Consider the following 14,316-nt stretch of genomic DNA (forward strand, 5'->3'; position numbering starts at 1 on the left):
TTTAATAATTTTGCAGACTTACAGAAATGTAGTTATCAGAAGAAAGATGTTCTTTCTTGAATACTTCCTTTTATATGTCTTGAGTGGTCTTTTGTAATTTTAAAAAATAATATTGTTTTAATTACTATGGTTACATGCTGCTAGTGCTGATACAATTTAAAACGATCACTTTCTGCTCCAATACTTAATACACTCGGAATTCATCAAAAGTTGAACAAAAAAGAAAAAAAGTGTACAGTGCAAAATTTCTTGTCTATTTTTGTCTGCTCTTTATTGAGGTCTTGGTAGTGCATTCTTCATGTGAGGAGTGCTCAGTTGTACCCACATCCAACCTAAGTGTTCAAAATACGAAACCCATCCGTGGTGGGTGACCTCAGCTGGCTGCCAGGTGCCCTCCTGGTTTATCGCTCACTCCCCCTCCTCAACAGGACCGGGGATGAAGTAAGATGGAAAAGCTCTCGGGTCGGTAAGAGGGGGAGATAGCTAACCAATTGCCATCACAGGCAAAACAGAGTCAACTTGGGGTCAATTAGTTCAGTTTGTGAGCAGTTGAAATGGATTTGGGTAGGCAGAAACGAAGACAAGTTGAAACAACAGAATTCCCCCTCCTCAGAGCTGTGCCTGTGGGTCAGAGCCGGCTGGAACTGGCTGTGCCCAGAGGCCACCCGGCAGCCCCCACACCAGCGCCTAGGCTTCTGCACCCTGTATGCCATCCAGCTCACCTGGGTGGCACAAGTTAAGCTCTGGCCTTCCCTGCCATCTGTTTGCCAGTGTTTCAGAAGCTGCGAAGCAGGCTGCCTCATACCCGTAGCTTTGGTGCGGCTGTGTGAGTTGTTGTGTCCTCAGCAGTGGAATAGCTGAGACACCCTGACTTCTATGTTGCTTTCGTTTCAACTTTCAGTGTATACTGAAAAATAACATCTTCATCGAATGTACCACTTCTGAGCTATGAATATCAAAGTGCTTTTACAAACAGAGGATTTAGTTATTCAAATCGGAAGCATTAGGTGAGATTTTTATGATCTTCCAGTGACAAGTGCCTAATCCAGAAACTGAGCCAAGGTTTCAAAATCCACAGTACAGGGATCTTTCCACCAAGCCCTGTGACCCATGCAGACCACAGCTGATGTGTGGATGGGGCAAATGAACAAATGAGCTTTTGTTGACTTCAAGTCTCTGTCTTACTGTCTTTATGTCAGGTTGTTTTTTTTTTCCAATTTGCCTCTACGAGTGACCTTTGAGATCCATCCAGGAAGACCCTCACAGAAGAGTTTGCACCATCTAGTATAGATTAACTGTTGGCAACAGTGTTCTGAATATCAGAGTCCCATAAGTCAGTGAAATTACTTGTCCCTACAAATATTACATACTTTAGAATGCCATTGTGCTACTGGCAGGCTTACATAAGCACAAAGGAGATGCTCACTTACCGAGAAACTTCCAGGTTTAGTTATACATGATATAAATATTTCTAGATTTTGTGTGCATACATATACTAAATCCAGCAAACCGTTTGCACGCTCATGATGATTACTGACAAAAAAGCATTATCATAATTCAAGATTATAACAGGTGACCCTGAAACCGTTTTGCAAATACAACAGCGGCAGCTCTTCTACTGTTGCATTCTCCTTTAGGTCAATTCTGCGTTACAAATAAGAGCTTACGTTTTCTATCATGCGGATGACAATCTTGATACTTAAAATGTGTGGTTTATATACTTATGAATATTTCATATTTTATAAAATTAAAATATTTTAAAACTTTATTTTAATTTTTAAATAAGGGTACTTGTGTGGCTATTCTATGACCAGAAGCTGTGGGGGCTGCTGATTTTAAGTGGTTGTAGGCTCTCATTGCTTTTAATGTCTTTGGGTTTTGGGCATTCCTTTCCTTCCTTTTTACTCTATTCCCAGTTATGTTAGTAAAAAGCACCCTTAAATATGAAAACCTGAGCAGTCCACAAACTCCATGTAAATTATTGTCCTGAATCTTTTACTTTCGTAATTGTGATAGAGATGGGGCAAAGCCTATGATAAGAAACTTGTGCTTGGAAGAAAACCGCATGATTTATAATAGGTGTCAGCAATTCATAAATTCAAATTAGAGTAACATATAAATAGTGACTGTATAGCACTTGCTTTTTTATTACTTTGTGTATGACCTTTTTCAGAGTAGCAATTATTTTCCATTAGTTCAGTTCAATTGGAAAAAACAATGCTTAATGGACTTTGAGTCCTGGGTCACGGGTGATAGAATTAGACAGTTTTCAGATTTATGTAATTGCTGTCATATGCAGCTCTGTAATTTGTCACACCAGCTTATTTCTGGTGGACTTTCACCAACCACCTCTCTGGTGTTTTCCTCAAACCCTGTGGGAAAACTGTGAGCTGGGGCTCCTGAGTGACCAGCGGAGCTGGATTATGTCTCAACAGTGAAGCAACTGCCCGTCTTTGACCAGTGGAACTGTAATCCAGACCTGGCCCTTCTCCTTCGCTCAGGATAGCAGGTGCTTTAGCAACCTCCCTTAACCTCCGCTTTCCTTAATATTTGATGGCTGCTTTGTGTTCTTCCGTGTCAGTTATGGTTCTGGCATAAATGCTCTCGTTCTTTAATCCATTTGACAGGACCAAATTTAGAAGAGGGGAAGAAAGAAGGAGGACATAACCAAATGCAAAGTGACCCGTAGCGATTAAAGCAGGGACTGCTGCAGGCAATGTAGGGAAATGTAGTCCTGATGAATGATTCATCTGTATGACTACATAAAGGAAGTAAACAACACAAGCTCAAGACCATGTGTGGGAAAAAAAGCATGGCTTAAAGGAAATAAATAAAACAAGCTTAACTAACCTGTGATAGATGCTACATAGAAGCATGTTTATATTTTCTTCTTTATTCTGTGCTTGTATTCCTTTGTCTGTGCTTTCTGTCAGTCGTCTTATGTATTTCCGTATCTGTGGTAGACTTCAGAGTCCTAGGTGCACGCATTTTTGTGGGAATCTTAGGACTCTGCTAAATGTTATGAGAAAAAAGAGAATGACCTTTGAAGCAGTTAATTATCTACACTGTCCCTTTTTCCCAGCTCTTCTCCATCCTCCTCTGTTGCAAGTTTCTTTCCTTGTTAGGAATGTGTCAGAGGCAAGGATGTGCTGGTTTCCTCTGTATTTCACAGTATGGTATAACAGTATAAATTTAATTCATCAGCAAGCATATTTTCTTGTTTGCTTTTTACAGGGAGTAGTATTGCTGAGAATGCTGGTGACAAATAACTACTTCAGCTGTCACAGGAAAATTCAAAGAAATCTGCCAGAGAGGGAGCAATTTGGGGAGTTCTTCAAGACATTTTTCTAGATATTTTGATACAGCAGTGAGAAAACAGACTGAATGTATTCAATCAACAAAGTTAATAGTATATACTCTTAATGCTGGTACTTTAAAAATACTCTAATGTCAATAATATATTGTTATTGAATGGGAAAGAAAGCAGGAAATTCTTTTCATACAAAGAGTCTGGATAAATAGAAAAATAAAAATTACCTTATCTGTCTTACTTACATGAGTTCTTATTCTAAATTAAAACATCCAAAACCTGATGAGTTGCCTGGAGAGCATAGGAAAAGTTTGGGGTTTGCTTCTTTTAAGACAGTCTGAGTAAAGTACTGTTCTCGTTTGTGCTAGCTTGAGGAAAGAATCAGAGTTCAATGTTGCAGCTGATATTGAGGCCCAATTTATTAGTTACTGGCAGCATCCAGAGACAAAGATGGTAGTTGAGATTGATGGGTGTCAAAGCACCTTAATTTACTCAGTCACGACTAACACTTCAGTCTTGTCTGAAGCTCCTGGAAAAGTCCTGAGTATACCCTCACCTGAGGAAAGTTAAAGGCTGTACCCAGACTGACTGGAAATTACGTAGCAGGTTCTTCTGGGAAGAGGGTCTTGTCACAAATTCAACAGGTGTTCTTCTCAACTTTGTAGTGCTTACCTCTCAATATTGTACTTACGTGTTAAAAGTAGTTAGCACACGACAGTATACTAGGAAGAGAGAATGTTCTGTTCCCTTCTGACATGCATGTAAGTTCAAAGTTTCTTTTACTAGTTGTAAACAGAGAATTTGATTCATTTATCAAGTTTATGTATTTGAGGGTTATTTGTCAAAACCGATCCCACTCTGCATCGCTTGGTTAAGGTTGATTGCACATGTCAGATTAGAAATAATGGTAAATATTCTTTTTAGACGAGTAACATTGATTGGTGGCATTTTCTCTTCTACATAGATTTATATGACCATGTTTTCCTGTCATCTAGGTTCAATAAAGGCCTGCTTTCAATCCTCAATTTAGCTAACACCACTGTACATAACAGCTCTGAATTAATGCGATTTGTCAGTAGGAATAGGCCACAGTGATAACCAGAACATGCTGCTACATCTTATTCTGACTGATGTATGAAACAACATCACCCGCTTATTCTTTTGCACAACATAGTAAATGGCTACTGGGCTTCTACTTTGATGACAGGGACTGAACAGCTGATACCTTCACTAATTTATGCTCCAGTCAGTTTCAGGGGCAACTCTAGAAGCTGTACCATAAACCTTAATGGGTTTGAAGATGTTAATGTGTCACACAACAGAGCAAACAGTGCATGCGTTGCCATTAATATTAGTCACAATTAGAAGGTGATAGGGCCCTTACTGTGCAAAAATACAGGTACTCAGTGTGTAAAGAGAATGGTTTGCTGTACTACAGTGTCATGGGTGTATTCCAGACATTTCCAGAAAAAAAAGATTGTTTCCCTCTCACCAGAACTTCTAAATGTTTATACCATTCTCCTGGGTTCCCCTTTTTTTGACCACCGAGCAGAAGGGTGCTTGTTATGTTAATGCCACTTCCCCTGTTCGTGGTGCATGGTCACATTATGTCTGTTGTTCTCAAGAATAGATGTAATTATGAGCCAGCCACCTGCACCATCTCTCAGTATATCTGAAAGTTTCTGCATTGCCACGTGGTTTCATGCTCAGTGAAGACAGTACTATTGTGTGGTAGCTGTGTGAAGGATGTGTTTCAGGTGGCCACAAGAGCAGTTCCTCAGACTTTCAGCTTTCTTTGTCTTTCCTGCAGCCTCTCAAATACGAGCAGCATCTGGGCTGCAGCCTGTATAAATTGATCTAGAAGTCTGCTACCTGTGCCAGCTCCTGAAGGGTGCCACAGGTGTGGAGGTACCTGTCTGGTCAGATAAATCTGTGTGTCAGATCAGGAGATAAAGACATCTGCTTTGTTAACGTACGATGGATATGGGATAGGAAGGGACAATGATGACAGTAAATAAACCAGCAATGTGACCAACTCAGAAAAAGACTTAAACACCCATGATTCAATCGAGAGGAATAATATATGCAACACAGGTCATTTGACTTAAATTTTCCTCAAAGATCGTTCCAATCCAAGTATCTTCCAAAGGCAGAGCTACCAAAGCTAACATCTACCAGCAGTAGGCATCTTAGCATAGTAAGATCTTATTTCTTAAGTCTTACTTGCCATCTTACTGTTGTAATGCTTCTAAGAGCTATTTGTCACAACCTTTTATTTCTTGTTGATTTACATACTCACGGAGGTTCCTGGGGTGAAGTTGGGATAAATTGTCGCTGCCATATGTGTGAAGTGAAAAGTATATGTCTGCACTCTTTATTTTTCATTTCTCAGTTAGATGTGTGCTTCCTTGATGTAAAAGAAAGAAAACCTTGAGAACACATGCTTGTCTGTCTTTCGAACTCTCTAGAATTAGCTTGTCATGAAATGCAAAGTTAATGTGTAGTTGTAAAAACCACTGCCAGCATTTTCCTCACTAGTGGCTGATGGCTAAGTAGATTTAGAAATGAAAGGGGTTATTATAAAGTGATTACTGAATAGCTAGGTATGTCATTTTAAACAAGCAACTAAAATCTCTGTTGCAGATTTGGAATGTAATCTTGTTTGTATCATTCATACTTAAAATCTGATTTTGATTGTGGAGGAGTAATCATGTAATGTAGGTAATTTGACAAAAATATATCGAATGATGTTTTTCTTTCATTCCTTACTTAAAGGTATTAGAATTTAGATGACTTGCCATTCAGAGTATACCTATAAAATGACAACATAAAGAAATATTGGATTCCATTTGCATTAGTTCATATTTAAATTTTGCTATAAAGCGAAAAGTTCATATCAGCTGTCTCATGAAAGAAAACATTGTATAGAAACTAACACTCAAAAAATACAAGTAGCTTTAAAAGAGTTATTGGTGGTGAGACCAATATACTTTGCAAATGCAAGTGTCAGCCTGAAGACATGGGCCTGCCTCATGGGATGTGTGTGGCCACGCATTGGAGAGTAAGAGGCGGAAAAGTTAAGGAAACTGTCTGGGGCAGGATTGTATCACTCACTCGTGTTTCTGTATCCAGTGCTTCTAAGTAAGTGAGGATTCGAGCTGGCTCATTTTAAAAACTTGCCCTGCTCATTTTACTGCTGTGAGATGTCTGTATTTTACTGTTTTGTGAGTTCCTATGTGTTGGAACTAGTCAGTTCTGGACAAAATACAGAAAAACCTGTTGTGTTCTAATTAGTTAGAAATTAGACTGAGAGTTAGGATTGCACAGCTTTTGCTGATGTTTTGTAACCTTCAGCAGATAATTAATTTCTTTTGAACTTCAACTTCTTTGTATATAAAGTAGGAGAAATGCTGTTGTCGTACCTCAAACAGATACCTAAGGTTTAACTACACAATACTCATGATATATGATACAACAAAATCGGTGGAAGCACAATCTGGCATCTCATTCCATGTTGAAGAATGATGTTCACTATCATCTTACTGACAGCAGGATAGTTTGAGAGATGCTGGCTTTTCTCTTTTGCCCAGCAGACTGCTGGCATCTCTGGCAGGAGAAAGAGACTTGAGTATGAGCACACGCTGTGAGTGAGACACTTCCAGTTCTCAGATGCTGGGAAGTGGTTATTCCAGAGACAGAAAACTGTATGTGGTGGGGTTACCCTGAGGTGTGGGGTTTTTTTATACTTAAGCTCTGTCTTACTGACACTGTCTCTCCTTTATGACACCGTGGATCCTGATCACATTAGAAAAGGTGCAGGAAGCTTGTTCCTGCCTCTCAGTTCTCTGTGTGCAAAAGGCATCCCCAGAGGCTGCTACTCAAAGTTAGCATCCTGATAACTTTAGGGCACATGCATCCTTGTGTTCATCTTCATTCACCACCATTTTGACTGTGGAAGATAAATGAATAATAATTAAAAAGCAGAAAATTAAAAAAAATTAACGAGAAGCTTTTTTTCCCCCAGGATTTGCTTAAAGAAAATGAGGCATAGTCCAGTTTTTAGCATAAAACTGACTACTTCTTCCTCTTTTAAATCACAGGCGACTATCATTTCAGTTTTGCTGTCTCACAGTTCTTTCTCTCATTAGTGCTGAAGCTCTGCAGGGCTTGGATCCCAGCATTTTTTAAAGTGTCAGGGAGTGCGTTCAGAAGACTGATAGAAGTGCTGCTTTTCTGTGGGAGGCATCTATTTTTGCACGAGGAGGGACGTGTTCTCTTAGAAATGCTATTAGCAAGTAACAGTGAAAGACTGGTAAGAATTTTAAGTACCTTAACTTAAAAACTATCCAGGAGGTGCTGGGTATGTTCTGTGGTCATTTACCCAAATAATCCTACTAACTATTGCTATCAATCTCCATGGCTTCTCCATGAAATTAAGTAGAGATATCCCAAGTGAAACTGATGTTTTAAGCTTTTTTTTTTTTTTTTACAAAATTACAGATGTTCTTTGCTACTTTTAATGTTTTTGCTTGTTGCCACAACATGCTGTGGTCTTAGATACTGGAATTCAAAAAACCCTCATCTATTACCAGATTTGATAAAACGTGATATTTTGAGCAAAGCAAAGCTCTTTCTGAACTTCAGGTTTTGTTGAAGAACTCAGAGGAAAAAATAGGTACAGTATAAAAATCACCCATCACGGTTGAATGTGATCTTTCACAAAACTGATCAAGTTTGCAAACAACCTCAAATTGTTTGCAGCCATGTATAGATTGGATATAAAATCAAATCAAACAAGTACAATATTTTGCCTACTTTCTTGTTTGTTGTTGACTGTAGATGTACAAATCTTGAGATTTGTTCTCTCAAAACAAACCAAACGTCATTACTTTGATAGCAGCTGGCTCAAGAGGCGTGTAGTCTGTTCCCCAATAGATTAATTGATATTTCAGTACCTCATGATCTGTGCCCCTGAGGTATAACATATTATGTAGACTACTGAGGAGCGGCAGAGTATCTCTTTATCTGGAGAACTGTAGAGCCAGTAGAGAAGTCTGGCTTGGTTATCTCTGCAGGTGGGGTTTTACCAAGTAAGGAGAAGCATGGATGAAATACTGGTTTGCCTAAATGTGTATAAAGACTTGTAAACTCCATTGTTAATAAATGTTTAAGGGCTTAATTTTGTAGTTTTTCTGCAGGGAAAAGTGAACTTCCCATGTCTTCTCCTCAGCTGTTCTGTTTTGTTTTTCCCTGAAAGGTACTTCTGACTATTAAGTACACTGACAGCCTGATGACTTTCTACCAGTGCTGGTAAACTCTTAAAGCATGTAGTTTAACTTATAACACATATAGCCTTGTCTGAAACAAAGCACGTGGCTTAGATTGTCTGCTGAATCAGATGCGGCGTTGCTGTAGTGTGAGGAGTGTAGTCTAGAGTTTGTGTGTGACAAAGCCTGTACATTTAACTTTCATTAGTTAATTTTTGTGTTTAAAGGAGCCATAATGGATAATACCTTAAATCTCAGATGATTGTGGTTTCATCTTCAAGTTTTACATTTTCTTGTCCTGCTCATCCTTTACCCACTGTGGAAGGATGGTAGAGTCCAATCTGGAATTTAAATTTCATGGGATTACATAGCTAAACCACACTAATAATTTGCTTAGATAAGAAGTAAATTCTTCCTGCCTTTTGTTCAGATGTCTTTCAAATGGTACCTAACACATGCCAGGTAGAATCACAGAACCACCATGCCCTTCCTTTCTTCATCTCTTATTTCAGTATGTCTGTGGTGAAAAGACAAAACTTCCAGTCTTGAGTTTTCATTCTAAACCCAAGTTTTGATGATCAATGATAGGATGCTAAAAATAAACCTTAATGTCTCTGTGATTCTGAAATTGAGTTTCTGAAAAAGCATTGTACTTTTGGTACCACGACAGAGGTAAAGTGTGAGGTTCCAGAGAAATGAGCTGTGAATTGCAGCTGCAATGGAAATTGATCCTGTCTGTCAGTCTCTGCTCCATATTCTCAGGAAAACAGAGCGGAGCAGAGAAGGAACCAAGATCACCGATTAAATGGGATGCTGAAGTGCCAGGGGCTAGAACTGGGCTTGCTGGTCCCTCAGGTCAGAGCTGCAACTGTCAGACTTCACTGCGTGATACCCTGCTGAAGCTGGCAGAAGGAGAGCAGCATGAAAAATGCTGCAGGCACCAGCCAGGGAATTAGTGAGAGCTACCTGGCTAAGCTTCAGGCATGACAGGCAGTGCACTCCTTTGGGAGGAAAGCCTCTTCTCTTATGAACTGGTAGGCCTTATTTTCCCCATTTGCCTCATGATCTGTACCAGGGAAGCATAAGAAAATAGCTGGAATACTGAGGAACAGCAGAGGCTCAGTTTGCCTAGAGAGCTGCAGAGTGAGCAGAGAGGTCTGGCTGTGTAACCTCTCTGCAGGTGGGCCTCTACCTAGGAAGGAAAAAGCGGAGTCAGCACATGCACAGTGTGCAATGGGGTGTATATGTTGTGTATAATATAAACAGTATGGCATATTAATCTCTTTATTCATCTTCTACTCTAAGAAATTTGATTTCAGTTGTGATTAGCACTGTGAAGTGACGCTTCCTTATCTAGCTATCCCTTATCTTACCTGATGCAAGGTCATAACAGCAGACCATTGCCAAAATGACTGCTTTTCAGTACTACATGAATAGTTCAGTGGGAGTCTCATGAGGACAGCAGTAGCATCTCTACGGAATGCTTACTTTTTCACTTAAAGTTTGGACATTAACATGGAAAAGTGATAAAAAGATCCTGCAGAAAATAAACTAATCGAAGTCACCATGCTGTGGTAATTAATTCAGCTTTTCTTTTTAAACCATAGTCATTAGTTGTCATTCTTTATGTGTCACTTAACAGTTCTCTTTCCCCAAGTATCCTGCATCCTTCATGATGAAGAGCACTTACATTCTAGTGTATTAGAAGCGAGGTACTGTGCTCTCAGAACCATATCACATTAAATATTTCCTCTGGGGTGCACAACAATACTGCCAGAGAAGCTCAGTGCTAACTTGATCAAATGGAAACTTCTTTTTCTTTTCTTGCAATAACTGCTATTTTTTGTGGCTGTTTTGAGCCATGTGTTTTTTTAATCTCAAAATTCCATTGTTACAGTAGCCTTTTTTTTTTTTCTGGTTAAAAGTAGACATGTTTCACTTCATCTCTTCTCTGCTTACTTTATGAATTAACTGAATTTAACCAAAAAATGTTGTGTACTTGAAGTGTATGGAACTGTTATGACTGAGAACTCCACTACATAGACCAGATGAGAACTGATAAGCTCAGGTCTGTGAAGAAGTCATGTCTGATAAATGAAAGAAATGTGATATTGTAAAGAAAAATATAACAAAGCAAATAAAGCAGTGGTAGTCCAGGAAATAGGTTTATCAGATGAAAGAAACAATAAAGCATCATCTATTCCACTAACCATGTCCATTTTGAGACATTTGAGGACACAAAGTGGGGAAATTCTTTGAATTACAGTCCTGTATCCTCAGAGGCTTTTTCATGGACAGACTTCTGGAATATTCAACCTCACTTTTTCAGTGGACGTCTCCCATAAAACAGCAGTTTACCCACCTGGAGCATCATGTAAAATCCTGCTTTACTTTTGCTGAAATGTCTTTCTCTGTTGTGTCCCAGGAGCTTTTTATACCCTACCTCTCTCCCGTTCTTTGCACCAAGCGCATCATTGACTAGTTGACACACTAGGCCTACCCCACAAAGAGGTCAGAGCTCTGTCAGTTGCATAATCTCACAGAATCACAAGGTTGGAAAAGACCTTTGAGATCAACTCCAACCATACTTGTCCTCTACTAAACCATATCCCTGAGCACCCATCTTTTAAATACATCCAGGGTTGGTGACTCAACTACCTCCCTGGGCAGCCTGTTCCAGTGCCTAAGAACCCTTCTGGTGAAGAACTTTTTACTAATGTCTAATCTGAACCTGCCCTGGTGCAGCTTGAGTCCATTCCCCCTCGTCCTATCAGCTGGCGAAGAGACCATCACCCACCTCTCTGTAACCTCCTTTCTGGTAATTGTAGGTGGTGATAAAGTCTCCCCTCAGCCTCCTTCAGGCTCAACAACCGCAACTCCCTCAGCTGCTCCTTGTAAGGTTTGCTCTCCAGCCCCTTCACACCAGCCTGGTTACCCTTCTCTGGACACACTCCAGGACCTCCATGTGTTTCTTGTAGTGAGGGGCCCAAAACTGAACACAGCACTCAAGGTGTGGCCTCACCAATGCCAAGTACAGAGGCACAATCACTTCCCTAAATCTCGTCTTACCTTTGAATGAATGGTAAGAAGAAGAGAAGAAGGGACCAAAGCAACCAGGGTATTTGCCTTGTCTGGTGAGCTTTACACTGTGAATAGCAACAAAAACTGTGTTGTCTCAGTATTTTACAATCTAATCTCTTTTTTCCATTTCTGTCTAGTTAGAAGAGAAAATGTTATCTGTCATTCTCATAGCAATGACTTCAAGATTTAACTAGAGGGCTAACTTGTACTTTTTACTAAGATAGCGTGACATAAGAATATCTTCCTCCTGGGCAGAAATTGTGGACAGGTTTTGATCCATTTTTTTTGTACAGACGCTGCATTTCAGTTTTATAATGCTACGAATTAGCTTTATGTCTCTAGTAAAATGAGTTCTCAGCTCCCCTGTGAATTTTCTGATGTGCCTTCTATGGAACTAAGCAGGCTGCTCCCTGTTGTTGCTGCTAGGAGCTTTGTTCAACTGCTTAATGTTGTATGTCAGGGTCACCTCAATTTTGTTGATTTTCGAGTCCTATTTAGTCCATTTGGATATTATTATGGTTGCACAATACCCATCAAATGTCCTTTGCTATTCATAGTCTCACCTAAAGAAGAAATGAAGCAGCTGGTATGAAACCAAAAAGAAAAAAAAAAAAGGAAGGCTCTTTTTCATGATTTTTTTGTGTGAATTATGCAGAAGTGCTTAAGGAAGACATAGAAGTCTTAGGACTTGCTTTGTCATTATTGTTAATTGCTGTAGCACTAAAAAGTGCCCCAAACACCAGGATTCTTAAGTGGGGTATCTGAGCGTGGAAGCAGGCAAATGGCTCTAGTGATTTATCCCTGGTCAAGACATTTTTTCCAGTCAGTCTAGTCACTGGAAGGAGACCATGATTACGTCTGGTTTGATTTTTTTTTTTTTGCTTTGGCACTTTGGTAACAGTTGGTGAATACTCTGTATTGGTGACCAAAACTGCTGGGTAGTGGGAATTAAGTAAAAACAAAAAAAAAAGGGGGGGGGGGGGGGCGGCAGCGAGCTGGAGGATTTCATACCCTGCTTTTTAGATGTTAGAAAGAGCAAGCAATTCTTTAACACCTTTTCTTCAAGGAGTTAAGATGAATAGCATCTTTGAACAAATATTTCAAGCACGCAGGGATTTTATTAAAAAATAAAAAGATGAAATCCTGTGTAAATTGTTTAGAACATTGCTAGTGAAGACATGCTGATTAATAAACATAAAAGAAGGAAGATGCATATTAATTTGTTTACGTATAAGAGGCTTCTAGCTCATTAAAAGTCACCCTAGTGAAGCAGTAGATAAAACCAGACATTATCTTTAATCTTCTTGATGGCTCCAATATGAAAAAAGCATAGATTATTGTGGGGTTAAAATGTAGGGGGGGTGTCAACTCAGTGGCTCTGCTGCAATATGGTGGAAAATTGGCTTCACTTTTCTATCTCAGTTGCTGGGACCACTGGGTCTGAAGGAAACTTTAATTCATCAACCACAGTCTTTGGTTCTTGTGTATATACATAGCCATAAGTTCTTGTGTGTGATTTTGTTAGTTGTGATTTATGGCTGGTTGTGTACTGGGAGATCTCTGGGAAAGCTTGGATGCAGTAGGGTATCATCAGATGTGTTGTGTATTGTCTGTGTATCTGTCCAACTTCTTTTTATACTTTGCTAAACCACTACTACAAATGGAGATATTTGCCTTGTTATTCAGGATGAGGTAAAAAAAAAACAAGCAGCTATTAACAAGTAATGTTTATGGAAGAGAACTCTGTGGAGTATTTTAAAGGAATTGGAGTATTAACTTAATATCCTGGCTGAATAGAGATTAATTGCATTCAGTCTAACTTAAAAACAAATGAGTTCAAAATAACTGAAGAATCATCTAACATTTTTTTCTTTGTATAAACAGTCCTGGAAGAAAATCATTATGTATTTGCAAGTTTCCCTTAAAATACCTTTTCCTTTTAGATACTTGTTTTGTGAAGGGTTTTGCTCTAAAAGCGTTCACACAAATTAATTTGCAAAAATACTTAACATACTTCTAATTTGCAAGCAACAGGTAAAAAAGTAAGTGTCATTTAAACTGTATCATGCAGTTTGAGTTTAAGCATAAAAAGTTTCTGGTATTTGGTTTGCTCTTCATTTTTCATCAGCGATACTTCTCTCTCTTTTTCTCACTGTTTGGTTTTTTTATTATTTTCCTGATTTTTCAGAGACCAATACTTTTATTGTCATTTTCACTGTGAGAGGTAAAGCAGTGGATTTCTCTTTCTGCTTGTATGTCAAACTTCTTATTACTCTTGTTACTTACTGAATAAATAATTTTTACCAGAACTGTATTGGTCATTTTTCAGATCCAATGCGTGGGCCACGGAAACTGGAGGTTGTGGAGATCAAGTCCAGGCAAATCACTATTTGCTGGGAGCCTTTTGGGTACAACGTCACGCGTTGCCATCGGTACAACCTCACGGTGCACTACCGGTACCAGGCTGGAGGGCAGGAGCAAGTCCGAGAAGAAGTAAGCTGGGACACGGAAAGCTCGCACCCCCAGCACACCATTACTAACCTCTCACCCTACACGAACGTCAGCATCAAGTTAGTGCTCATGAACCCTGAGGGCCGAAAAGAAAGCCAGGAGCTTGTAGTACAAACTGACGAAGATGGTGAGTGTTTGTACTGACAC

The 14,316-nt window shown here is 39.4% G+C and overlaps 1 protein-coding gene across 1 annotated transcript in view; it reads left to right on the forward strand.

Moving 5' to 3' along the window:
- Positions 1 to 14,316, forward strand: part of PTPRM (protein tyrosine phosphatase receptor type M) — a gene marked incomplete at its 5' end in the record, with an annotated part of 481,602 nt that overhangs the window by 239,797 nt on the left and 227,489 nt on the right. The window contains one exon of the mRNA XM_084260019.1: positions 13,988 to 14,296. Coding sequence (XP_084116145.1) covers positions 13,988 to 14,296 — 309 coding nt within the window. The remainder of the gene's footprint in view (positions 1 to 13,987; positions 14,297 to 14,316) is intronic.

The sequence above is a fragment of the Gallinula chloropus genome (assembly GCF_964237585.1).
Source record: "Gallinula chloropus genome assembly, chromosome: 2".
In the NCBI taxonomy this organism is placed as follows: domain Eukaryota; kingdom Metazoa; phylum Chordata; class Aves; order Gruiformes; family Rallidae; genus Gallinula; species Gallinula chloropus.